Here is a 27,797-nt window from a genome sequence, read left to right on the forward strand (position 1 = left end):
CTCCCGCGCCCCGCTCCGGGCCCCGTGGCCGTGGGGGCTGCCTGTGCCCGGGGCTGCCTGTGCCCGGGGCTGCCCTATGCTGGGAGCTGCCTGTGCCCGGGGCTGCCCTGTGCCGGGGGCTGCCTGTGCCCGGGGCTGCCCTATGCTGGGAGCTGCCCTGTGCCCGGGGCTGCCCTGTGCTGGGAGCTGCCTGTGCCCGGGGCTGCCCTGTGCCGGGGGCTGTCCTGGGCCGCGCTGCCCGGCCGTGGGGTGCCCCGAGCTCGGGGGTGCGCTCCCCTCGGGCCAGCCGCGCCGCGGCAGCGTGTGGCCCTCCAGCCCTGCGTGCCCAGCTGGGCGCTCGCTGTGCCCGTCCCACAGCACACACGCTGCCCTGGCAGCACTTGGGGCACCTGGGCAGCGTGGAGCAGCTGTGCGGTACCGCGGGAGCCGCCCTTTTGCACTTTGGGATTGTGGTCTCCTAAGCCGTGTCTGTTGAGGCAGTGGTAACCCGGGTGGTCGTCACTATACCGGCAGGTAGGCAGCTGATGGTAGCTGGTGTTGCCTGGACAGCTTGTTGCAGGAGAGCACCTGGCCCTTTAGAAATTCTGTGACCGTCCCGTAGTGGTTTGGCACCGGGAGTCTGGAGTTGCACACCCGTGAGGGTGGCACAGGTGGTTTTACACAGAGAGCAGAAGCTCAAGGCTGCAGCATTGTGCCTTTCCCGAGTGCTTCTCTGAGGGCATTCACTCGGTTCATGCCTGAAAAGAGAAACTTAAAAGAATTCCCTGTTTGTTTTCACTCTTACAAACACAAAACCCTCTTGCAACACTGTCAGCCTGTCCCCATTGCCTTGTACTTATGAGAGGTGAACTGGGGGTGTCTTCTCCAGTGGCCCTGCCAGGGGATGTAGGCTTGGGTCACCCTCAGAATACTCTGAGAGACAACTGCTGCTCCTCTGCTGTCCTTTTGCTGACCTTAAGTGGTACCTCAGCCGATTCTATCCTTGATGTAATTTGGCCTTTGGGTTCAAACATCTCTGCTGCTGTTCCTGCTGTTTGAAATTGTCTCTCCACTTCTGGCCTTTCATATCTCATTCTCCTTGCCATAGTACCTAGGAAATCTCTAGTTGTGTCATAGGCATAAATGTCTGCTTTGACATTTGTCATGATTCCATAACTTTCAGTTTCTTCTGAAAAGGCTTTCTTTCCCCTTGCCTCTGCCATTCTCTCCTTTGCTTCCACTAAGATTTTATCGCTTCGTCTGAAAGAGTTCATAGATACAGAATTTGCAGTTTTGCAGATGCTTTGCCAAATACAGCCTCTGTACCACACTACAAGACGTCACCATCATCCCCCTCATCTTGACTCACTCTGGCTGTGAGTCGTGCTGGACAGTATCTAAATGCATCCTGCTTGTGTGTGAGGCCTCCACAGTGCTGAGAGTGCCCACGTTTCTGAGCTGGCCTCCACTTTCTGTGCGTGAGATCCTCTCTTCTATCAGGGCCAAAGGCTTCAGTTGTCTCTCCAGCTGCTCTGTTAGAATTTGCAGTTACATTAAAAACTAGCTTGAACATACAACAGTTTTAAAGCACTGTTGATAATGGGATGAGAGGAGCTGAGCAGTAGGGGCAAAGGAAAGGAGTGATTCTCAGAGCTTTACAGGGCACCACCTCTGCCAGCTGTCATGGGAACCATGGCTATGTGACCTCTTGGGGTTCTGGGTGCAGTTGAGGTGTCCCTGCAGTTGGTGACTTCAGATGGACTTTGTGACAGTGGTGATGTAAGATTAGGTGGGATAGCCTGACTTGTGCTTACCTTAGCACTTCATTGCCCTAACTGATAATTTCCCCTCTATCTCCAGCAAAAGTATATTTCTAATCACATTACTCAACCCCACTTCTGAGTGACACAGTCTTTACTTTGTCTTATTTTTAGACCCTTTCTGTGGGGGTTTAAAATTTATTGCTTCCTGCTCAGGAGCACCTAGGGACTCTGAAAGGAAGAGGTCCAGCTAGCAGCAGAGTCCCTGCTGAGGACTGAGGTTCTTTGGAGATACAGTACAGAATAGGAATGCTGGTGAGCAAAGAACAGAGTTTCCAAGTCAAACTCAGGTAATTTCCAGATTTCTGGACTCTCCACCCAGCAGCCAAAGCATTATAATGGGCTTCTGTCTAAAAGTTATCTTGAAGAATATTGCTCAGGGTGCAAAATCAAGTGCTACAGTGTTAAGGAATGTCCTTGTAGTCCCAGTTCAACTTGTTTTGGATATGTACTCAAGGTATAATGACTAATTTTGTAATTGTATGCTGCTTACCACCTGTAGCCCAGCCACAGGTACTGCACAGCAATGGTGATTCTGCTCTTGGGGTTTTGTCTGTTCCTTATTTTAAGTTGTATCATTTTAGCCTGTCTGCAAAACTGGGAAGAGACACAACCACATACCTTGGGGTGGCAGGAGACAGGACTTTTTAACAAAGTCTGTAAGTGCTGTGCTGCCACAGCATACAGAATTTGAGAACCTCTTCTCTTCCAAGCTGGTGTTCTGGCCTTTGCAAGCTTGGGACCCCATTGCCAGAGATTAAATATCCATCACAGTCATCTTGGTCACATGTTGTGGCAAGGTGTTCTGCTTTGCATTAAAAATTGACGCTGTGCTCTAGTTTCCAGATTACTTTTGTTTGCTTGCCATCTGGCTCAGCACGAGCTCCTCTTGCTTCCTTGCCACGCCACTCTTAACCCACACAAACACCACCAGCCTGCCCTCAGACACATCCTGCAACAGAGCAGGTGAGAACACTGTCAACCAGAGCCCAGCTGGAGAGAAGCAGTGGTTTGAATGACTCGTTTGGTACACTGCAGAGCTCCTGTGCCACACAGGTGTGGTGGGAGGCCAGAGCTTGCTTAAGCCGCCCTTTACTTGATAGTCCTGGTTCTTCAGGGGTTGATGATCCAACCAAAAATGTCTTCATATAAATGATTTTTGATCTATCAGGTCACAGATAAAGCAAAAGAAGCTATTTCTTTTTAGAATTAGAAGATTCCTCTTCCTCCTTAGGGCTGTGTGGCATTAGGAGGTGGAGTGCAGAACAGCTCTCATGTTTCCCACTATGTGAAGCTCAGCTGGAGGACTCTTTGGGATCTGCTGAGACAAACATCATGTCCTATCAAGAAGCTGCAGTGATCTGCATTCCCTGGTGGGAGAAGGCTCCTCTCTTCAGCACCATTAGTTGGGGGTTTGCCCTGCTTGCTGTGTTGTCCATTCTGTTTGGATTCACAGGATCAGCTCTGCATTTGCTGGCGCCACAGTCCCTGCATTGGCACCATCTCCAGCTGGGGCCCAGGCAGCCTGGCTCAACGGGGTATTGTTTATTCCACCCAGGAATGTGCAGGCAAGCAGGGACCTCGGGGTGCTTTACAGAGCAACATGTTCTGCTCTGAGCAGAGAGAGGGAGTGTGGGTGGCCACAGCTCTGAAGACTGATGGGAGCAGTCAGGGCATGCTGGTGTGCAGGTAATGTCCTATCCTAGAAGTATGAATGAGGACAGTGCAGGCTGTGCAGATGCATTGGGGTATGAAGGAGGAAAGGAGGGCTGTCTAGATTTGGAGAACACATGAAGGAACAGAGGAAAAAGGTAGAAATGTCTTAGTATGTAGTTAGTAAGCTTCTGTTCTTGACACAATGGTGTAAAAAGCCACGCATGACTGCTGGTTCCTCCCACTGTGTGCTGGGTACTAATCCTGCAGTCTAGAGCACATCAAGAGCTGCAGCAGCTCTCTTATCAAAGCCAATCTTTCAGCAGCTGAAGGGTACACTGAACTGAGGGGTATCTCTGTCACTGGGGGCGGATTCTGTTTTCAGTGGACACTGATCTATAATGAGTGGAAGGAGGCACAAAAAGACCTAGGTGAAATGCAGGGTGTTTTTCAATTTTTAAAAACATCACTGACAGCATTTGTTTAATAATTTTAATATTAATTTCTCTAATCATTTTGTGACAAGCTTGTCTTTGTACATTTCTGGGAATATGACCATTCCTGGTCTACTGCTCATGCAGATTCTAAAGTTATTATAGAGATTGAGACATCCACTGAACAAGAATCTACTTGTCCCTCTTGTACAAATCCTGCGTGCCTGTGGAAGCCTACATGGCATATTTTGGTCTGTTTGGTGAAATGTTAGTTCTTCAGTTACAGTGCAGTCATACTCTCCATGGTTCTAACAGTGCTGCTTCTTGAGTGACAAGATGGAATGTATTATTTAGTGGAGAGACGAGTGACAATAGCACCTGTTAAGTTTGGTTTCCTTGCTGCTTAATTTGTGGCATCTATCCATTACTGGTTTTTATCTCATGGTCTGAGCAGTGCTTTGGGATAGGAGTGAATTAGCTGCCCTCAAACCCTTTGGGTCTCCCTTTCTACTGGGGCTGTTAATACTTCTTGTAATCAGCCTAAATGGCCTCTTCACATTGCTGCCTTATCTCTTAAGTGCTTAAAATCCTTGCTTCAGCATCTTCAGTAGTCCTGCCTCCATCTAAGTGATTGTACTTCTAGCAAGTGCCTGACAATTACATTTGATGCTGGTGAGTCGGTTATTTTGGATTTCTTACCCTGCACAATTTCAGCTGCAAGAAGAGGAGGAATAGAAGAAGTTGCCAGACTCTATGTGCAAATGCCATTTCTTGGTGACCCAGTCTGTGCTGAAGATCTCAAAACAATATTGTAACAGAGTTAATAGCTATAATTTCATTCTGGTCCCTGCTTCTATCGGCCCGTGCTGGACCAGACACACTCCAGAGCTAATAGCAAAATTGGATAAGCAGTCTTCCATGAAGGTAATGTTAGTGTGTGCTGAGCATGCATGCACGCAGACTGAGGGAGTGATTAATGCCCTGGGAATCCACTCCCTGCCTTGCTGCACAATGCTGTTGTGTCAGGCCCAGAGCTTGGCACCAGGCAGGCTGTGGTCAGGCGCCAGGAACATGTTACCTGGTTTGTGCAGGATCAGGCAGTGAGACAGAGCCCGTGTGTTCTCAGCAGGGCGAGTTCCTGTGCCACAGCTTCATACTTGGACAGTGAGGCTCTCTTTGGATGCTGGGCGGGGGCAGGAGTCCTGCGATCCGCAGTCCTGACCTCCCCCAGCCTGAAGTCCCAGAGTTTGCTCAGCTGTGGCAGAGCTCTCCCTCCTTCCCTCTGGCAGGAAAGGATCACCCATCCTTGAGGTGAAAGGTGCTTGGCCAGCCGTCAGGAGCCGTGACTCACAGGGAATCACAGGCAGAGCCCTGCTCTCCCTGCAGTCTGCTTTTTCTTCTGGAGCCTCTGCGTGAGCTGTTGCTGAATGTTTGTTTTCACCAGATCTAGGGTGGATCTGGAAGAAGCTCAGGTCCACTATTAAGCCTGAAGGGTTGGACTCAGTAAGTTTCCAGTCTGGAATATGCTGGGAGGCTTCCTTCTCTAGGTGGGGGTTTGTAGAAAATGTTGGCAGGCAACACTGCAGGGAGTAAGACAAGGCCAAGGCCTTGGAAAACGTAATATTTTGTGCTTAATTCATGTAATTGAGCAAGCAAGCTCCACAAGACTGATTTACTACTTGCAAATACAAGGGTGTGCTGTCTATACTCCAATGGAGTCAGGGAGTGATCTTGCTCTTCTTGGTACTGCTGAGGGAACATGAGCCTGTTGCGATTCTTTTTTTGGCAGTTTCAGAAGTTGCTTCACGCTTTCTTACAAGTTGCCTCTCAGGGAATGCTTTGGACATGAATAGATTAGTGGTTTATTATAACTGTAATTAATATATAGATGCTGGAACTATCGCAGTCCTGCCTGTCCCTCTCTATCTCCATCTCATTGGAAAATCTTGCACATTTTAATGATGAGTCCCCAGAGTTGCAGGTGTGTTGAAGGAAGTGACACTCCTGTTTTCATGGGCAGGATCAGTGGCAGGGCTGTATTCTCAGGGCCAGTGACTGTAGCAAAGCCAGGACTGTGTCTGCAGCACACATATTGTAATCTTTGCATACCTCTGCCCATTCTTACATTACACCTTTGACAGAAGACATACAAGAAATCTCAGTGTACCATCATGTGCTCCTGGGGAAACTACCCTAAGGCAGCAATTGTGCCTGCAATGCTTTTCCCTCTTTGTCCAGTGCTGCTATGAAGTTTGAATATTCAGAGTATGAATATTCAGAGGATTCCTAGGAGCCTGAGCTCAGCTGGCAGCCTGTCTGGGGGTGGAGGGGAGCCTGGGTGTCTGCAAAGGGGTGCTGCTGCTGCGCCTGCTGCTGCTGCTCCTGTTCCCAAGAGAACATGCAGCGGCATACTCCAGGCACCCCACCTCTAACAGCAGAAGGATCCTTAATTGTCTGTAGTATTTTCAAGCTAATTGATGGCTCTTCTGTCTTTTTCCTCACTCCACATGGTCATGTTTTTAATACTGTTACTCCTTCTGCCTCAGTAGGTTTCTGCTATCCTGAACTGCAGCTCTTTGTGCTCCTGATTCACTCCAGTCCATTCATCTCTTTTTGGTGGCAGAGTGCTGTCTGCTGCTGGATATTGGGCTCTTTGTTTGTGCAGCCAGCACAAAGCTGGTGACAAAGGGACAGCCTGTGTCCCAGGAAGCCCACGTGCGGTGGGGAAGGCAGTGGAGAGCAATAGGAGTGACAGACAGACAGGATGGCAGAGGTGAGGGTGGCCAGAGGCACAGCATGCTGGCTGCAGCAGAGGAACGGCTGGGGGCGGGGAGAGACGTGATGAGGAAGCTGTTCCTGCAGAGTACAAACCCGCTTTGTTCCCAGGAGGTGAGTCGGACTGCATAAACAGAATGGTCCCGTCAGCAGAAAGCCTTTGCCTGCCTGGATCCCCCACTGGCATTCTCTCTGGAAGTTGCCTGCACCTCGTTAGCAGGGACATATCTCTCCTGCCTGTGTTAGCTTCCTCTCTTCCCGACTCTCCGGGGCGCAGGTGGGCTGTGTGGCTGTACGGGAAAGGCTGCCCTCGGGGTCCGTGTGTTCGCGCTCTGCTGTGCCGTCGCGGCGCCGTTCCTGCCCTGGGCTGGGCAGGGGTTGGAGCCGTGCCGACACGGGGCGGTGTCAGCGGCTGGGCGGCGCTCGGAGCGGCTCTGGGGCGGAGCGGAGCGGCCCCCGGCAGGGACGGTGTGTCCGAGCGGCCGGGACGGGGACTGCTCGTGATGTGGCACGAAAGCAGCCTGTGCCAAGGGGGCTGGTGGGGCGGACGCCGGTGTGCCAGCGGCGCAGAGCGCAGGGCTCTGAAAGCACCGGGAGAGGTGTTGGCAGTGCTGTCCTGTGCCTGTATTTGCAGTGGGTCAGGAAATGAAAGTAAACTCATTGGTCTGAGGTGAAGGTGAGGAGTAATCTTAAAGTTTCTGGTTGCTTTGGATGGATGAACCTTCCTGTTCCCATCCTGAGGAGTTTGGGGAGAGACAAAGGAGCAGCTTAAGCTGCAGGACTGCTGCTGCCTTGGTGCACTGTATTTCCTTGACGGTGAGGCTGAAAAGCAGAAATTATACAGAAGAGTATCCTCAACAGCCACTTCCAGAGTAAGGGGAAATCCAGGACACAACCCTTGACAAGGCCTGCTTTCAAGTCTCCTGCCAGGAGGAATTTCATCTTTGTCTCCCAGAGGCTTGGACAGGATCTGCGTCCTCATCTCAGTCTGACTTCTGCCAAGAACCATGGTGGGGCCACCCAGGGAATGTCTGAGCCAGGTACCTAGAAGGCAGAAAGGATCTCAGTCAGGATCTCAGAAAGGATTCTCAGGTCTGAGAATGAGGATGGTGGTATTGAGCTTGCCTGAGAGGACTTTGTGCCTCTTCTCTTGCTGGGCCAGAATTGTGGTGCTGGTTCAGCATGCAGTTCCTGTGGCCCTGGGTGGTGGCATGGAGAGGGGGATTCCTGTGCCCACCCTGCCAGAGAGTGTGTGGTGGGACATGTAGGTGGTTGGTGGTGGCTGCTCACCAGGCCCTGTCAGACTGAGCTGTGCCCCACATGTCAAGGAAATGCTGAGCTTCCTCCCCTCCTCTTGCTTCCTTCCTGATGGGAATTCACTTCCAAATTTTTTGCTGCTTGTCCCCCCTCTTGCAGCACAAACACATGATCCTACAGAGCTAGCCAGAGGAGTGGGACAAGGCAGGTTAGACCATGGAGGCTGCATTGCTGCAGCCCCTTGGCTCCTGCAGCATGTGGGAAGGGGTTGGCAGGGAGCTCAGGACAGGATCTCCCCACATCTGCCTCTGTGCTCAGGAAGGGTTTTACTTCTTGGGCTTATGTGTGATAATTTCAGGTGTTTCTGAGAGCTGACAAATTTCTTACTGTCTCAGCCTTAGGCACTGATTTGTCTTCAGACCCTGCACAATGGAGGCTGGCTCCGTGGTACGGGCAGTCTTTGATTTCTGCCCCAGCGTCTCTGAAGAGCTTCCCCTCTTCGTGGGAGATGTCATCGAGGTGCTGGCTGTGGTGGACGAGTTTTGGCTCCTTGGCAAGAAGGAAGGTGTCACAGGTAAGAGCTGGAAATGCCTGCACCTGGCTCCATACAAGTGCCAGCTAAGTTTGCACTCCATGAGCACATCTTCCCTTGGTGGGGAAGGACCTGATTTGATTTACTAAATCTTTCATGGGACTTTGGTTGGGACTAAGAGTGCACGTTGCCACTGGTCTTCTGCCAGCTTTGTGTCAACTATCCAGACAAGCTTTTGTGTTGTTTTTTGAGAGAGGTTAGTGGAGAGTCAATTCTTAAGGAGATAGGAGTTTCTGGTTGTTCCAGCCTCTGTGGAGAGACTGCCCATTTCCTGGCTAGTTTACGTACTGACCTGCTGTGGCAGTGGAAGGGGAGAAAGGAAACAGATGCACTGAGAGTGGAAATGCATCCACTCTGGAAACTAGTCCAAGTGACCTTGTCAGTGGAGATAGAACAACAGTGATCATGTGTCCCCCCCCCAAGCCCTCTGACTCAGCCCCACTTCCTCCTTTCTGCTTTAAAGCATCTTTGTGCACAAATTATCATCAATATCTAGGTGCCTGGAATGGTGTGCAAGTCTCTTAAACTTTTAGGAGGGTGTGGGAATCCTCTGAAGCAACAGAATGCTCTTAGTGAAACACTAAGAGTCTCATAGTCTCTGTTTAGGCAGCTCTTTCTCATCTTAATCCTGATGTTAAGAAGATGTGTGAGCTCTTGGGGAGATGAAAGCCAGGCCACTTCAAAGCAGAAGCCTGCCTCTGTCTTCAGCATGAGGGTGGGACTGATTTCATCCCTGGCTGTAGAGATGAGACTGCTATTGTAGCAGCAGTCTGGTCTCTCCTAACAGCCACAAGCTGTCTACTGTCTGAAACAAAGGTGCACGGGAGCACTTCCCTCCTGTGCTCCCTGTGACTGATAAGTGGCATTGAATGAGCCTGTGCCTGATCCTGTTGCTGCTGCTGAAGTCATTGGGCAAGGATTATGTGTGCAGTTTTCAACAGAGTTTTGTCTCCCAGCATAACTGGTGAGGTTGTTATATAGAAGATGAAGATATTAAGGAAGAACAAACAGATGTGTGTCATAGGTCATGTTCAGAAACATGCTGAAGTCAAACTGAATGTTTTTAGTGACCTTTAACTCAAAACCCAATTGCATTCCTGCTTTCCCTTAGAACAGCTGTTGTAGTTTTTTGCCCAGCTATCTAAATTATAGGGAATTGAAAAAGCACTTTAGAATAGAAGCTGTGGAGGTGTTGCAGCCTAGTTGCACTTATTACTCCGTGGAATAATTACTGTAACTCCATGTACAGTAATTTCTTTCTTACAGCATTATGTTGTTTCCATGTACAAAGCAGCAAACTAAGATAAGGAAAATGAGAGTTGGTTAAAACTGTGAAGGAAGCAGCAAGAGAATAGCAAGTGTCGAGTTGCCTAAACACTGTGTAAAGCTCTGGATGCCTAGGATATGGTGTTTCCACTTTTATTAGAAAATATTTGGTCACCCAGAGGCACTGCTGGGTGTGGTACTAGCCCATACTTCATCATATCCCCTTGACTCAAATTATATGAGAAAGACACTTTTAGTGGCCTTTGCAGTGGGCTCTGCCATGTCTCTCAGGACATGGCTCTCAGGACTGAAATTAGTATCTGATGGCCAACAAATGTGCCATGGTGAAACAGATACACAGAATGACAGTGAGGAAGGTCCTTGGAGTCCCAGCAGTGCTGAAGCTGTGACAGAGCCTGAGTCTCACAGGTGTGACCATCCCAAATGTGGTGTCTGAATTCTGTGCTGAGACTGCACAGGGGTCAAGCCCTATGGAGGAAGGAGCACCAAGTGAATATGCCCAGTCAGAAGACACTGCTCCCATGATCCAGCATTACTGGATCCCTTAGTCCTCACCATGGGTCTGAGTTGGGAAAGAAGCACTAAGGGGAAGGAAAACCCAGTATGTCTGTTCCTGGAAGCTCCATGCTGATGGAGTCCCAGATTACAGTCCCAGTAATGCACACAACCTGTTGTTACTTGGAGTGAGCCAAGGGCTCAAACTTTTTGTTCTCTTAAGTTCTTTTAACTCTTTTAGCTCTTAAGTACTTAAAACCCCAAGAATTTCTAGATCCCAAACTTGTTCTTCTTCCACCAGATTATTGAGGTACCCAGGGTAACTGGGTATTTTCCTTTAGCAAGAGGTGAATAGATCCCAAAATCTGGAAGGAGGGTGGAGATGGTGATAGATCACAGAAAAGACTCGTTGCTGACAACTCATTCTCCTTTTAGGGCAGTTTCCTAGCAGCTTTGTTGAACCTGTGGATATTCCCCCTTTGAAGCAGGGAGAAAAACTGTTTGTTTGTACCAATGACTTCACATCTCAAGAGCCAGGGAGCTTATCATTGCAGAGAGGTAATCTCCATTCCCTTCCTTTGCTTTGCACCTCAAAAGCCTCACCTGTCCTTCCAGATGGATGAACCTAGTCACAACATCCTGCCTAAAGTGTCAGAAGAAAGAGGTGAATCTCCTAATTCCTCATGACATGGGTCATGTCAAATCCACCATGGTCCTCTAGGCTTCTGCCACTTTGATACAAGTTTCTCATGATCTGTCATTACTCGTGAAACTTTAAAAATTGACATCACCTCATCATAGCAAATTTACAATTGCCTTTTAACTGACCTCTAATCTCCAAATCTTAGACTTGCTTTTGGGGGAGAATGAAAGCTTTGATGCGCCTGCACGGCTTTGCAGCCAAACTGTGTGTCTTAGATGTGCAAGAGGCTGCTGATACTTCCTGCCTTAATCCCATCCTGTGCTTGTGTGCATCCCCAGCACGCACTGTACTATAACAGAGTGCCAGTCCTCATCCACAGCCAGGAGGGAGCACAGGGAGGCAGGAATAGGAGGTGGGAAGCAATAATGGGAGCAGTTTTGAACTGTTGTGTCTTATTCTCTGCAGGAGACTTGGTGATCCTGGGGGGGTCCCTGGCCTCCAGCTGGCTCCAGGGCCGAAGCAGCTGGGGTTCCAAGGGCTTTTTCCCCTCATCATGTGTGAGGGAGCTGTGCCTTTCAGTTCGGAGACGTCAGCTGTCCCAGAGCCCTCTCCTGGAGATGCCTGCCTACTCCTTGGGCCAAGCCCAGGCCCTGATGGACCTGTCTGCTCAGCTGGAGGAGGAACTGGACTTCAGGGAAGGGGATGTGATCAACATTGTTGGTGTCCCAGAGCCTGGCTGGTTTGAGGGTGAGCTCAGAGGCTGCAGGGGCATCTTCCCAGAGGGTTTTGTGGAACTGCTTACTCCTCTGCGAGCACCAGGAGCCTCAGTGCATCCAGAGCCCACAGGGATTTGTGACACCAATGGGACAGTAGAGATACCCCACAAAGAAGACAATGAGCCAGGGAGTACTTATGGTGTTGCCCTCTACCAGTTCCAAGCCCTGGAGTCCAAGGAACTGGATTTTGATGTGGGTGACAGGATTCGGATTGTAGGCATTCTGGAGGATGGCTGGCTGGAGGGGGAGCTGAGAGGAAAACGTGGCATCTTTCCACACAGATTTGTGAGACTGGAAGCCTCTGAGGCTTGCATGGAAAAGATGAGTGCTGGGGATCTGCAAGGTGGAGGCAGTTGTGGATTGAGCATCCATCAAGATCCAGAAAGCACTTGCTCTGAAACTCCTCCTTTGCCAAAGAAGGATAGCAGGGAAAAGGAGGATGGCTTGGCCACATATCCTGAGCCTGCCACCATTTTGTCTCACAAGGCAGGGAGGTCAGAGGGTCCTCTTGGCACTGACTTGAGACAGCACCAGGCCTTTCCCAGCACAGGACACCAAGAGCCACATCCCGAAGGCACGGTGGGCTCGGTCCCCTCTCCCCACACAAAGTCAGTCAATGGCATTCTCCCCTCTGCTCAGCTGCCTCCCCCACAGGGCAGCAGGCCTGGTCAAGCAGGTGAGCCGGAGCCTGGGGGGACTATTTCAGCCGCCCCAGGAAACTCAGAAACTCACTCCCTCCCTAAGCATGATGGAGACAGCCCCACTGTGCCCTTGCAGGCTCCCCACTTCCCCCAGAATCCTTGCAGGAACCAAGTGATTTCATCTGCTAATAGCTGCGCAGCATCTGAGCCCCAGGAGAGCCAGAGCAGGACCCAGGACCTAGACAATTGGATGGACAGTAAACTGGAGAAGTCCAAGCCCTGTTCCAGCTTAGGAACTGCCCAGGTGAGCCTGGACACACGGGCTGGGAGCTGGGGGGAATGCTTCAATCTTGCAGTGCAGGGGGACAGCTGCATGGACCTGGACTCCAAACTGACAGAGCAGCTGGCCCAGTTTGAGAAGAGTCTGTCAAGTACTGGTGCGGAGCAGGACAAGGTCTCCCGTCACTTCTCCATCTTGGACTACAGCTCTGAGAAGGACATTGTCCGCGGGTCTCCTGAATCTGTGTCCCACTCCAGGCAGGCAGAGAGGAGAAGGGCGCTGAGGCCACCCCCTCCTCGGCCCAGCAGCCTCACGACAGCCGCTGTGCACGGGCAGGGCAGCCCAGTGCCCAAGGGCAGGTCCCTGTCCTTCTCCGTCAAACCCTCCCGGCCTGCGCCCCGGCCTCCATCCAGCAACCAGCGGAAAAATGTCAGCCCTGCGCAGCTTCAGCCCAGCACCCCAGAGCAGCAGGTGGAGGAGGGATGTGAGGACTTGACACAGGCAGGATCAGCCTCCTCCAGCTCCATCCTGCTGACTAGAATTGGAGAGGTGGAGAGAGATCTGGAGGCGTACAGCAAGACCCGTGCCGAACTAAGCCTGATGCTGGAGGAGCAGCAGGATGAGCTGGTGAGAGCAGAGACCATGGAAAACCTTGATTTCTGTGACTCCAACATTGAGAGCCTCAGCATGGAGCTGCAGGAGTTGAGAGGTGAGTCTATAACAGCGTGGGATGGGGAATGCTTCAGGAGCACAGGTGTCTCTGCTGTTCTACAGACACTGTTGAAGGCAGTCTTTTATACCCTTTAATTATTGATTTTGATCATTTTGTAAGTACTGTTGCAGTATATATCATCATGATTTTGCCTTGGAGAATCACAGTGTCTTTCTCTGGATATCTCTTTGCCCTGGTCTTCCCCACCCCCTTTTCTTTCCAACTCTCCCATCTCTTCCAGCCCCACCATACATCCAGAGCTTTCATCTCATCTACTCCCAGTATTTCCATGATGGAAAGGAAAAACACTGCTGCTGCAGTTCCAGCCTCCCTGCCTCATCCTCTCTTATCTCTAGGGGAGTGAGCAGCAACTTCAGGGTGGCTTTGCTGGTGGTCCTGCAGTTGAGATTTGAGTTGACTGCTGAGTTTGTGCTGTGACTGCTCTCAACCTGTCAGGGCACTGGGTTTCCTGTGGTTTCTGCTCTGTTGCTGATACAGACCTGTGAGGATTTGTTGTTCATATGAGAAGGGTACACCAAAAGGGACTGAACCTGACCTGGGAGTGGGATGGATTACTGGGCAAAAAGTAAAGTCTGTGCTCCTGCCATTCATGAAGTCCACAACAAGAAAACAGGACTATTCTGTTGGTAACAGCAGCAAAGAGCTTACAATTGTAGCATATCTATAGCTGAAAATGTGACTTTTGTTCTTGCACCCCGGAAAAAAATTACTCAGGAAAGAGGAATTTCCCATTATTATATCAGCACATTTGGTCTCTGAAACATGAAGATGCCATCTAAAGATCAGTGCTCTTGATGTTACAGTAGACGAATGGAAAGATGGAATCACATACATCCTCTCCCACAGTTCCTTCCCAGGCTTCTCCAAGGAGCTCTGACACTGCCGTGCTGGTACTGAAACCCATGACGTGCAGGAAATGTGGGCACTGCATGCGGGAGATGGAGTGAAATGCCAACTCCTGCCTGGGAGTTACTCACTCTGACTTCATTGCCTCCATCCTCCCACTGCTTAATCAGCACTGGGGAGCCCAGGCACCTTGCTGCACCATCATGTCAGAGGCAGAGCACATGGGAATGAAGGCTGATATGGGTGCACCAGGAAAACAGGGTGACAAACAGCTTTCACCACAGTGGTGTGCAAAAGGGATGCTTGGAAGGAGGCCTAGAGGATTTGAACCTAGATGAAATAACTTGAAGATAGGAAGAGGAAAGTCTAGGCTGAATCTCAAGGGAAATTTTCTGATGGGATGAGTCTTGTGGGAAAATGTCTCCTACTGCCCCAGTGCTTCCTGGCAGAGGACTGATCCTGTGGAACCTGTTGGTTCCTGGAATTAGAAGTTTTAGACAAGAACTAATGCACTATGCTGAGGAATCCTCGAGTTACTATCCTTTCAGTTGTCCTAGGGGATTTTTCTCACATTCAAGAGACCTCTTTAACCCTTTGATAAAGATGTGTCCTGCCCAAGCTCTGCCATGTCCCTTCTGACACATCTGAGTGTGGCCAGAGAGCATGTCTTGCTAGGCCAGCTCTAGTGCAGCAGGCAGAACAGTAATTTGGTGTTGCATCGGCTCAGGAAGACAGTATTTGTGCCATGCCTGAGGCATGACCTCTGCCTTACCACTGTTAGGAATGTGGAGACACTGGAGGCAGAAAAGCTGTCACTAAGCTTTGACCAGCAATGAAATTAGGGCATGCATAGTCTTATAGGGGGAATAGCTCACAGTGGGAAATCCAGCCCTTCAGTGTATCTTTTGGGAAGCCAGAGTAGAAGAGTAGAAAATATGTGGTTTTCTATAGTAAATGTTTAAAATCATCAGGTTGCTTTTTTGGTGTGTCTTATGAGCACCCTGGGGTTTCACTGATGACCAGACTGCAGCAGGTTTAACACTTGCCCTCCTGCAGTTGGAGTAGGAGAGTCCATTGGTTTATTTTTGTCTTCTACCAGCTGAGAGCGTGGTCTCTGCGTTCCTAACAAGTGTTGCAAGAACCTGAGACATGGATGACATCAACAGACTCTTGCACTCTTGGTCAAGGGCGTGCTGTGGTTGTCTCTTGGTTTCTTATAGGAGCTCTGTGTTTGGCATGGAAAATTGGGAATATGTTGTGCCCTGCAGTAAAAAACATTACTGGAGTCTGTATTTCTATAGCCTTCTGGAAACTTATTTTGTGTGTTGGCACCAGACTCCATAACCCAAGTAATCCCTTCAAGCCCGTTCCTGTCAGCGGGTGGACCAGCTGTTCCCCCTGGGGCAGGGAACCATGCAGCTGTGACTGCATGGCACTGTGGAGGCACCTGTCTGTCTTGCAGAGAGCAGCTCCTCTCCTGACCTTCATGTGACTGCGGGTGAGGGCTGGGAAGAGGATGGGTTCAGCATCAGGGTTGAGCCAGGGGCAGCCTGAAGGCCTCAGTTTGCCCCAGTGAAGTGTGCAGCAGAGCCCAGCCTCTTCTAGACCACGTTGTGTCCTCCATGCATCAGGGGTGGAAAGAAGAAGATCTAATAGAAGATCTGGTATCCCACCTCTGCTCTGTGGTTTCCTGTGGTCTCACACATGCTCTGTTTCCCTCCCCTGAGGACATTGGTCTCAGGGCAGGGCCTCTGCATGCTCCAGTGGCCTCCTCCTCCCTGCCTCAGCCTGCCTGGGGAGAGGTTTTGGCAAAGCGGCAGAGCCGGTTCGGGCGGTGCAGGCCAGCCCAGCCTGGCTCCCCTCCTCACTCCGGGCTGGTTACTGATTACTTTGGGCAGCAGGTGGAGGAGGCCGGGGCTGCCAGCGATTGGGCCCGTGCCTTTGCTGGCTGGTTTCAGGAAGCAGCACCTGCGTTTCACTCGGGACGGGAGTGCTGGAGCCGAGCGCAGGAGCGCCGTGCCTGGGGTTGGGCTCAGGGAGCAGAGGGTGAGGGGAGTCGGCCCCTGCGCCACACCCCACAGGACTATGTGCACCTGTCCTTAGAGGAAGCGCTGCATGGAGGATCCGAGACGGGAACCACGGCTCCTCAGCTGGGAATATGAGGACTGTTGTGCTCTGCAGAGACGGGACGTGGCTGGCTGCAGCGACAGACCCAGGGTGACAAGGAGGCCGTACCCGGGCAGCCCAGGAGCAGACAGTGGCTGGGACAGTTCCAGGAGACAGGAGGACATCTCCGTGGACCAACAGAGCAGGAATGGAGGTTTCTGGAAGGGACAGATGCAGTACATGGATTGCGGGAGAGCAGACAATGTTTGGGAAGGCAAAAGACAGGACACAGAGGACAGAAACTACAGGGTGTATGAGAGGGAGGGTGTTCAATACAGAAACTGCAGTTCTGAGATAAGAGGAGGGTGGAACAGAGAGGACGGAGTACCTGGGCCGTATAGGGAGAGGGGAAGGCAATATGGAGATGATAGAGGCTTTGCAGACTGTAGGGAGGGGGGAAGGTGGTATCAGGATGACAGAGATCCTAGGGCCTACAGTGAGCATGGAAGACATTATAGGAAAAAGGAACGGTGGCACAGGCAGGAGAGGGACTCTGGGGAGTATAGGGGGAGGCGAAGGCAGTATAGAGAGGATGGAGGTAATCAAATATATAGGGAAGGGGAAAAATGGTATAGAGATGATGGAAACCCTAGAGCATATAGAGAGCAGGAAAGGCCACGTGCAGGTACCAGGGACCAAGTAGATGAAGAAGACATTGAACAGCAGAGGAGGTCCGAAGGCCATGTCATGTACCACACCAGTCCAGACAGAGGTTGTGAAGTTCCTGCATTTGCGGTCAGGTCCTTGGGAGATGGTGGTGTGAACCTGGGGTCAGCTGCAGGCTGCACACGGTTGGAGACGTGTGTCGTTGACTCCGACGGCTGTGGGGAGCTGGAAGGAGAAGCCCCAGGGGCTGGGATGGCAGCCAAGAGCAGCAGTGGAGCAGAGCACTCAAGGGTACGCACAGGCCGGCCAGACTGGAGCCAGGTCTGGGAGCAGGAGGCCGAGGAAGCAAACAGAGTGGGCTCTGTGCTGCAGAGAAACAGCTTCTACAGACGGACGGCTCCCAGTGCCCTGCGGCACTCAGAGTTTGTGCAGACCAGGAAGAAAAACCCAGGTACACAGGGAAATTGTGGGCAATTCCCTTGGGTGTGCCTTCACCCTGCCCTAGCACTAGGGCAGCGCTGGTACACGTGGGTGGCCAGCACAGACAGCCTCTCACAGGAAGGCTGCTCCCTGGGACTGAGTGAAATAGCATCATGGTCGTCACTCCTTCGTGCAGCCTCTGCAAGGGGATTTTGCAGAGGCCCAGGTGGGAGGGAAGCACAGGTGGTGGCACAGACCCTGTTGCTCCTGCATGTTTTAGGTACACCCTAAAACTTAAGGCCCTGGTTTGTCTGCTCTCTCAGGGCTCTGAGGAGGTTCCTCATGAGGGAGAGGGTGAGATGCTGGGGTTATTCCCACTGCCTCTTTATAACCCATCATTAATAGATTCTGTATGTAGGAACCAATTCCTGACCCTGAGCATGAGTATGGCAGCTGTTCACAGGCAGCACAAAGCAGGAGATAGAGGAAGCTGTGGAAGTTCTCAGATATATGCAGAGAGCAAGTATTCAGAGTTCCATAATTCACCTGGGCAGGATAACCAGGCATCTGCGTGTTGGGAGCCTGTCACCAATGGGAATCTCTTGCACTGTCACCTCTCAGTACTGCAGTGGTCCCTTACCTGTGCTACAACAGTTGCATGCCCTGTGTCCTGGGACCCCAAGCCATCCCCAGGTCACCAGTCCCATCAAATAGCACCCTGGAGCTGCAGAATTACCAAAGCAGAAGGCGTGGGTGAAATCAGTCCATTGATGCTGTGGCTGCATCAGAGTCAGCTGCAGATTTGTGCAGCTTGGCTTCTGGTTGCAAGAATATTGGTGGGGGTTGAGGGGAAGTGGCAGCAGGGTGCTGGGGTCTGGGCAGAGGGACAGAAGGAGCCCTTCTTGATGGACAGGCCTCCATGTGTCTGAAAACTTGTTTGTTCCTGTGCCCTTTCTGCCAGCATGTGTTTCATGTAGCTGTGTGTGTGAATTCTCCGTGAAGTGGGATTGAAATGGAGAGGAAAACTGCAACAGCCAAAGTGATGGCAAAGCTGGAGGCAGTGCCTACCTTTGCCTTAGCAAGAAATCTGTCCTCTGGAGATACTTGATGAAGCAGGCTCCAATGGCTGCATTTCTGCACTCTCAGGCCACCCTGTAAGGGTGGGACTTTGCTCAGCTGTGTCCCCAGGCTGAGGAAAGGGAGAGGCTTTGCGGTGCCAAGATGTCCAAAGGGCAGCAGGGGAGCCAGGAGGAGGCAAGGAACATTGTGGGATGGGAAATGGTCCACAAAGCCTTAGGAGGGTGGAGCAGTGTTGGCTTCTCCAGCTTCTGCAAGAGTTGAAGGGACAGACTGTGATGCCAAGTGAAAGCCTATGCTATAAGGATTATAGGATTCTTCTCCACTGTGTCAGGCTCAGGGCCATGGGAATGGCTGTGAGAGGTGCAGGGCAGGATGCCCTCATCATCTGCACCAGTGTCTCAACAGAACAGGAGAGATGAAAGCTCCAGGTATTTCAAACACTGTCTGTCCATCCCATGGCATTTTTCTGGCTGCAATTGTCTGTAACTTTCCTCCTCTTGTCCTGCTGGGGCACAGTGTTGGATCAGCAACAGCCCTCCTTGGCATGTACTGCTTTGCTGCTGTAGCTGCCTCAGTGTAGGATCCCACCAGCACCTCCCCAAAAGAGCTCCCATTGTGCTTGGCAGCAGACACCTCCTGTGCGGCTGGCAGGGAAAAGTCAGCTCTGGTTCTCCCTCAGCGTGTGCTCCAGGCACATTTTCCAATGCTGTTTACTTCTCTTAACAGGTTCCTCCTCCATCCACTGAGTAACAGAATTGAGACTATAAAGCCCCAGTAAAGATCATAGAATTGTAGAATGGTTTGGGTTGGAAGAGAAATAGAGGGGCATCTAGTTCCTAGATCAGGTTGCCAAGGGCCCCATCTGGCCTGCCTTGAATACTTCCAAGCCAGTAGAGATCTTTTCTGTTTGCAGGGTTATCACACTTCGTACAGATTTCTGTAGGGTGTAACTGGGTGACAGCTGCTTGGTTAGAGCACCTCTTCTGGGAAAAGAATCAAATGTGACTGCCTGACACATCAACAGGAGAACCCACCTGTCATAGTTTTGCTGCTTAGTCACCATCATTCTTAAAGGTTTTGCATGTTAATGTGTTGCATTTCAGCTCTGAACCCCAACCTTTTTCTCCTCAAGTAGAGCTTTTTATTTGATGGCCATTCTTCTCAGGCAGGTACTATAATTAAGTATTTTTTCAGTCTTCAATTCTTTGTAGTGAATGGAGTCTTAAAATACCCACCTTTAAGTGTTTATTCTTCCTGATGCTCACTCATTTTTCAGTTCAGACTCTTTTAAAAAACAGTGGACTTCAGAGCTGGGTGAGGCATTCTGGGTGGGTGTCAGCACTAGTTTACCTTGCTATGCTCTTGTGCCCTTGTCCAAAACCCCAGTGGTCCTCTGCTACATTCAGGGAAGCCCTGTTGAATTTTGTCTGATCAAGCAAAAAAATTATTGCCCAGAATACAATGCTGCATGTGGCTGCATTTCTTGTTCCCATTAATACATTAATGCATTTGTCTGCATTAAACCTGCTTGGTTTGAATAATTCCATTTTATTCAGGGTACCCTGGATCACTCAGTGACTCATATGCCTCATCTTTTTTTGTGATCCTGTTGAATTGAAACTCACTTCTCTACATGACAGCAGTGATTTTCCATTTACTTTATTATGTGGGATTAACTAAATCCAGTCTCTGAAGAACCTGTTTAGAAATGCCTTCTTTTCTGGATAGTCTCCACTCCACTGGCAGTGGATTTTCAAGGTGTTTTTTTTGTTTGTTTGTTTGTTTTTTTCCTATTTTTGCTTATTATAAAGAAATAAGCAGAAAATTTATTATATAATTCTACCTTTTTGCCAGGTTTGCCAAAAATCATAATCTCTCTGCCTACTTGTGGGATTGTGTCACCTTAGGATTTCCTTTGTCCTAGATGGAAATAAAGGTCCACTATAAAGTAGCATTTTATTTCCTCATTTAAAATATGAAAACTTAATTCTACCATCCATGGATTTTTCTTGATGTCTTTCTTTTCTAATTTTTCTGTGGTGTATCTATTATCTGGCTTACTGTGTTCATTTATGTATTTATATTTGCTTTCTTTATTGAAAAAGAGATGCAGGACAGACTTTTCATCAGTACTGTTCTCTTCATGTTTTTTGGATTGTATATTTAAAACATCCTTTTAAAGAACTTTCAGCTTTCATTCTTTTGTTAATCAGTGGTTTTGCTCACACTTTTGTTGATGCCCTGCCTCAATTTTAGCAGCTTAGCTGTTTTACACCATCATATTACTTCACTTCTTTCTGTGTCAAGGGTTGGAATCATCCTCTGCCCACACTGAATCCACGGGGCTGTCTGGGCAACCAGAGGAGGTTTAGGACCATGGTTGTGGTCCTGTCTGGCATAGAGATATCCCAACCAAGCAGTCTCTGCCTTAGATGTGTTTGGGACACCAAGCTGCTCCAATGGCCCTGGAGAAGCATCCCTATTCTGCCCCAGTTCAGCTCACTGGTGTATTACCAACGTCTGGAGTAAGAGTTTGCACCCCAGCCAGATCCTGCTCCTGGCAGCGAGTTTAGCCTTTTGCTCAGATTAATTATTCCCTGCCCTAGTTTCATCGCCCCCCCTCTCACGGTCGGCAGTGGCTCCTCCCCTCCTGGCCTCCACATACTTCAAATATTTGCAGCTGGTTTGTTTTGTCCTGAGTCACTGCTGGACTGTGCTGAGCTGCGGGCCCGGGAGCGGCTCCGCCGGAGGTTCCCGGGCTTGTCCCTCCGCAGGTGGCGTCAGCGCCCGCCGCGCCGGCGGGATGCTGCCAGGTGAGCCCGGAGGAGCAGCGGGGGGCCATGCGCACCTTTGGGAGAGCCCTGCGGTGTGGTGGACATGCATCCCCTTGGATCTGGGATCTGTGGGTCGAGTCTGCTCGGAGTGGGGCAGGGAAAACCTCTAATTGCATGTGCGCTCCCACAAGGAGGTTGGGTAATGACTATTCAAAGTTTTCATTAATTGGAAGAAAGTCGATGGCAGTGGCATTTCTCAGACGAGCAGGATGAGCCGTGTGATTGCCATAGCAAAGCACAGCCTCCCCAGGAAGGGCAGAGGTGGGAGTGTGCTGTATCTTCACACCTCATCGCCAGGCCTGGGTTAGGAGCTGCTGCTGGGTCTCTCATGGGTCCAGCAGGGGTACTAGCAAAGCTCAAAGTAGGTGCTCCTGGGAGGCTGGCTCAGACAACCAAACCAAAGAGAAATGGGAGAACAGAATCTGAATCCCTGAAAACTGTGGTTGAGAACATTGTTTTTGGAAATGTATTTCTGAATGCCTATTTGGCAACTGTGTCATGGGTAAACATGAATTTGTCACTGGATTGGAATTTGCTGGCTTCATTAAAAGTACAAATCATATTCCTGCAGGCCAACATGGCTCATTCAAGCTGTGATGTGTCTTAGCATCTCCAAAGTTGATGAGCATGATGAATCAAATTGAAAGTAAGCATCTAAATAAAAAAATCTGTGGAGTAAAATGGAGATGTGTTTAAAAAATGTTTACTAGGTGACAAAAATCCACTGCTGTGAAATTGGTGGGTTAACTGCTTAATAAGCCTCATTTAGGGAAAGCTCTTATTAGACATACAAAAATGTGTGACAAACAAGAAAAATAAATTAATGACAATTAACAAAGTATGAAATATAAAAAGTGAGAGTTTTTAAAATATATCAGAAACAAACACTAAGTAATACATATTGGTCAGATATAAGACCTAAATATTACAAATAAATTCTGTATTTGAATATTTTGAGCTGTAAGTGTTTGGAAAGAAGTAGGACAACTTTTGAGTTCATTGCTGAAGGAGGATGCTGGAGTAGTGAGACTTGACTACAATGTAGCCTTGTTTCTGAAGGAGTCTAGAAATGTTGAGAAAAAGCAAGGAGGCCAGAGAAGAATTAATTTATATGAGTTCTCAAAATCATGCAAATACTGATGCAGTGGGGTAGAACTGATGCCCAGCATTGTGCGAAGTCATCCAGGCTGAGCTGATGACTACTGTGGGCTTAAAATCTGTGCAGGGAAGGTTTTAATTTCCCTTCCATAGGCAGGGACTTGAGGCTTGCCAAAGAAGGGTGTCACGGAGCTGGCAATCCCACAAGTGTGGGTTGAATCCTTGCCACAGGGTGCTTTCTGTAAGGGTCTGACCTAGATTTACTTGCCTGGGGTTTGCTTGGTGAAGCATGGGGAGCTGCTGCATTTGCCAGCAGCACTGGGCATCCCCGGCTCTGTTTTGGAGAGCTGGAGCCAAACACATGGTGTGAGTGCAGTTTAGCTATGGCTAAGGCTGGGAACACAGCAGGGTTGTTTCGTGGTGCAGTAAACTCTTGAGGTGTCCTGTACAAAGCTTAATGTGGTGGCATTTTGCCTGGGGCTAAATACAAAATTCTGTTATTTGACAAAAGCAATTGTAATCTTTTCCTTTTGTCTTCCCAAATGCTGCTACATGGGTAATTTCTGGCTGGGATTTTGGCTTGTCTTAATTCTCAAGATTCTTCCCAGCCCACCCCATGCAGTAGTATCATCTCACCACCCACCCCCTCTGGGTTTCACACACCTGTTTGCATTGCAAATTAACACCTTCCTGTTTCATCCAGGCTGCCTTCCCACTTGAGCTTGCTCTCCTTCAAAACAAATGCCATGCCTTCTTTAAAATAACTCATTTGTTGTTACTTCATTAACTCTCTGAGCCACAAGGAATGGCTGACCGTATTATCTTAGTGTTTAATTGTCCCTCCTGTATGTTTTTCTGCTCATATCCTGTTCAGGCTCCAAGTGCTGTGTCTAGGGATATCCCTGTGGGTGTTTGTGGAGGACTTTGCACAGCAGAGCCCAGTCTGCTCCTGAAACTTTGCAGATGCTGTGCAAATGCAAAGAGCAAAACCAGTTAAGCCCAGCATCTACTCTGAGGCCCTCCTTGTGGATTCCTGCTGCATTTGAGTTGATAAAATTCATCACTGGGGCCTGCTGGAAAGCCAAGACAGGGTCTGATGGGGTTAGGCTTAAGGATACTTGCCAGTAGGAATCAGTCACGCCTTTTCTTCCCAGTGATTGCCTACAAAATGTAGTGCTGGTTGTGTCACTGAAACCTCCTCCATGGAGGTGGTTGCTTTGCCTCTCCCCAGGCTAGATTTCAAGGCAGGCCAGCAGAGATGCCAGCTTAGAGAGATGGATATCTTCCCTCCTACATTGAGGGCATCTGTGTTTCAGCTGGGTTTCCCATTTGCCCGGCTGGCCACTGGGAATGATTTTGAAGTTGCTCTTTCTGCAGAGAGACACAGTGGTTTATCCTCAGCCTAGGTAGCTGTAAGAACTTGCTGTTTGGTGCTGATGCTCCTGGTTTCTGCCGAGGCTTCTCTCCAATGGGAAGGGCCAAAAAGGCTAGATGGTTTCTGAGTCAGTTTCTCAGCTTGGGTGTCTTCTTTCTCGAATTGTTTCGGTGTGAAGACCCCGGCCTGGGGGAGCAGTGGACAGGATGCTTAGGCTGAGGCAGCAATTTTCCCATCCCATGTTTCGTGCTGCAGTGCTGAGTACTGCCATCACCCCACGAGCACGGCTGGGGGCTGCTTGCAGCCTGCCCAGCACCTGGGCAGAAGCGGCTGGGAGCAAGAGGGTCTCTTAGGGCTGTGCACAGTCGGTCCTGTGGTACCAGGGTATGTCCTGAGCCCTTCTGGATGTCCCTGGGAGTAAGCAGGGCTGAGCCTCTGTTGTCTGACGCTGTCACTGGAAAGGTCAGGGACCTCTGAAAGTGCCTGTCCTGCAAAAACATTCCTAGAAACATCAGAGCTGGGGCATGTCTGCAACTCTAGAAAAAATTCTGCTGATGGAGGGCAGCCGGGGCTCCGTAGCAGACGGCGCATTTGTGGAATCAGCCACTGACATGAAATGGGGTACCCGAGGCAGGCTGGCGCTGCAAGGGGCTCCGTGCTGCCCTGAAATCGGGGAGACCCGGGTGTTGCCGGCCTCGGAGGGTGACCAGGGAGGGGTGGGGGAGGGCAGTGCGGCCGTGGTTTCGGTCGAGGGCGAAGCCTTGCAGAGCAGGCGGTGGGGCCGGGGAATCCGGGATGAGGTGTGTCAATGGAAGCGGAGGGGGCTGGGCCGGCCCGGCCGCAGGTGGCACCGAAAACCAGGAGGAGAGGCGGCCGCGGGGGGCCGGACGGGGCCGAGCAGGGCGGCCGCAGCCCCGGGCCCGCTGGCCGGGCTCCAGCTCCAGGCTTTGCCGGCGGCAGCGGGCTGCGGGGCCCTCCGCGGCCATTGAGATGGAAATGCCCCGGGCCCGGAGAACGGAGACCCCGTTCCAGCCTGAGGGAGGGGCGGCCGCCATTGCCTAGCGGGGCTGCCCCCGGCTCTGCAGCTCCCGGAGCCGCGGGGCGGGCGAGGAGCGCGGCCCCGGCCGCAGTCGGGGCGCAGCGCCTGGAGCGGGTGTGTTGCCGCCGCGCGGTGCCGGGGCTTTGCGGCGCCCCCGGTGCTGCGAGGGTGGGCTTGGGTCTCCCTGCAGCCCTGGGATGGCCCCTCTGGAAAGGCCCCTGGATTCCCAGCAGTGCTGTCCCTCCGTCTCATGGGTTACTTGTGCTGTTTGTCTCCTGTCCTTGTATCCTTGCTGGAGCACGCTGATCTCGATTATCTGTCTCGCAGAGATGACTCTCCTGTCCTCCCAGACACCGTCCCTGGAGCCGTCCTCGGCCGCCGCTGAGAGCGCAGAGCAGAGGATGCTGGAGAAGAGGGCCAAGGTTATTGAGGAGCTGCTCCAGACAGAGCGGGACTATGTCAGAGACCTGGAGATGTGTGTGGAGAGGATCATGGTGCCCCTGCAGCAGGCACAGGTAGGAGCTGGGAAAGGAGGGGGAACGGTGGTGCAGCACTGGTGGATTGGGGTGAGAATACTGAGTCCATTTAGCTCTCAGAGGTGACTATACAGGAACCCATGGAGAAAATTTAAGCTGTTCGGAGGGGAGGAGGGTGGTTCCCACAGTTCCCTGCACTTGTTGCAATAAGCCCATGTGCTTTGAGATTCCAGTGAGCCCTCATCCTTGCTGGGAATGAGAGACCTGCCAGTAACTATCACACGTTGATTTTTTTGGTGCAGGAAAAGTTTCTCTTTGGTTATAGGTTAAATTCATTGACAGGAGAAATAAGATATGAGGTCTTGCCATAGGGGCAGATTTAGTGGGAGGAAAAAGAGAAAACCAGGTGAGCAGAGGGAGGGGTGGAATTGCTGGGAAAGAAAAGGACACATAAGGAGTGAAAGTTTCAGTGCACTGGGGGACAAGGGAATGTGTGATGAGAGGAGGTCACACCAGGTGCCTGCTGTGAAGCTAAGGACCGATGGATTGCAGGAGGGCAATGGGGGGACTGTTGAGTCTAAATGGGACATGTTCCCCATCCAGGACATCTCTTTTCCCATTCACTAGATGCAGAACATAGACTTTGAGGGCCTTTTTGGAAACATCCACATGGTAATAAACTTCTCCAAGCAGCTGCTGTCCGCCTTGGAGGCTTCAGATGCCATCGGTATGAGTTCTGCTGTTACCTTTTCTCAGAAGGCTGGGATGGGCATTGCTAGTGCCAAAGCATAACAGTTTAAATGATGGGAGAGGATCACTGCGACTGGGCTTTCTCCCTGCTGGTCCCCATTGCCACTCATCAGTCCAAGTGAAACCAAGGAGATCTGTGTTGCCCCAGGGGTCACTGTGCTCAGACACTGTGTCCGTGCCAGTCCCTGGCCCTTTGCCCCAAAGTGCTGCCAGCTTGAGCCACTCACGCCTTGGGCTGCCTGCACCTTTGCTCTGTGGCCCTTGTGACCAGTGTCTCCACTACTCCCCCTGGGAGACCTGGATTGATTGAGCTCTCTGTGTTGGGTGATGAGGAAGGGTCCTGCATGCTGTAGTAGCACTGTTTTCTTGACCTGTGTGTGTGGAACAGGGACACTGGATGTCTTATCAAGAGACACACCAGTGTTTCTGGAGGCAGCTGGGGACCAGGAGACTCTGAAGTCCTGCTTTGCTGCTGTCTGCAGGACCAGTGTTCCTGACACATCGTGCAGAGCTGGAGAGCATCTACAGAGTGTATTGCCAGAATCATGATGAGGCCATCGCACTGCTGGAGACCTATGAGAAGGATGAGAAGTTGCAGAAACTACTTTTGGACCTGCTGGATAGCCTCAGGTTTGAGCCTTTGGCTGTGGCAGCCACCAGGCTGGGATAGGGGGATCAGTTACCAACATCCCTGGCTCTCTTCAGCAGTGTTTGGATAGTTCAGGTGGTGACTGGAGAGGGTCTGATGGTGGCACTGCATAGTTGTCTGGGCTCTGGGTTCAAATGGCCCCTGCCCCAATGCACAGGTGCTGGGAGACCTGTAGACCCCCTTAAAATCTGCATAGAAGCCACTAATGTGTAGAGAAGGTGGCATGTCCTGGACTGAGGGTTCCTGTTCCCCAAATCCCGAGCCACCACGGCTGCTGAGGAAGGAGCTGCTTTGCCTGGCTCAGTGGGTGCCAGGGCTCCAGCTTGTGGAGTTAACTGCCCCGGGAGCCAGCAGTGCAGATGGCAGCTCTGGGAGGACAGGGCTGCCCACTGCCTTGGCAGCCTCACTGTGCAGTCCATAGACACTGGCTGTGGGATTGCACACCTGCCACCCCATTAACCCTTGCTTTTCTTTGCTTTTTGGCACTCTGTGGGCCGGCAGGAGCCTGTACAGTGAATGGTGAGTACTTCCTCTTAGTCCCTGCTTGTCTGTCTGTGTTGGTCTGGCCATTTCCTTGTAGCTAACCTTCTGCCACAGGCTGGCTGCATGCTGGGGTGCCCTAACAGTGCCTTGTGGAGGCACGACGGGGAGGAGAGAGGTGTCTGTGGCATAATTGCAGCAGAGGCAGTGGGTGGGCTGCACAGGTCAGGTAGGCAGCACAAGTGATGAGGCATGGGGAAGTTAGGGCAGGAAACAGGATTTAGGAACCCTCAGCCTCAGGAGCCAGGAACGCCCTGCAATGACTGTGGTCCTGCAGTCAGTTTGTCCTGCACTGGGGGATAGATCTGGGCAGTTGGTTGGTGGAACAGCATCTGAAACAAGTGGCTTTGGCAAGTATGAGGCTGTGCCTATGTGGGATTTCATGGTGGGTCTGGTAATGAAGAGGATCCTGACTAGGAAGTATCACCTGCTGTGAGTGAGGAGCAGAAACCTGGGGTTGATCTGAGAGCACCAGGAGTTCAGAAGTGCAATGAATTTGGACACAAGGGTGGCTTGATGTAGGGAGTACAGTGGATGTAGAGGCACTGGAGTT

At 50.9% G+C, this 27,797-nt stretch overlaps 1 protein-coding gene across 7 annotated transcripts in view; it reads left to right on the plus strand.

Moving 5' to 3' along the window:
• The window catches only part of DNMBP (dynamin binding protein), a 35,436-nt gene that overhangs the window by 1,045 nt on the left and 6,594 nt on the right, over positions 1-27,797 (plus strand). For 2 of the 7 annotated variants that reach the window (XM_085582607.1, XM_085582603.1), the window contains exons 2-8: positions 8,314-8,492; positions 10,728-10,850; positions 11,401-13,341; positions 25,157-25,344; positions 25,933-26,032; positions 26,538-26,685; positions 27,206-27,223. In XM_085582607.1, coding sequence (XP_085438733.1) covers positions 8,348-8,492; positions 10,728-10,850; positions 11,401-13,341; positions 25,157-25,344; positions 25,933-26,032; positions 26,538-26,685; positions 27,206-27,223 — 2,663 coding nt within the window. In that variant the 5' untranslated portion in view covers positions 8,314-8,347. The other 5 variants (XM_085582604.1, XM_085582605.1, XM_085582606.1 and 2 more) reach the window with 5 other exon arrangements.

This window comes from Lonchura striata, chromosome 6 (assembly GCF_050655825.1).
Source record: "Lonchura striata isolate lonStrDom1 chromosome 6, ASM5065582v1, whole genome shotgun sequence".
NCBI lineage: Eukaryota > Metazoa > Chordata > Aves > Passeriformes > Estrildidae > Lonchura > Lonchura striata.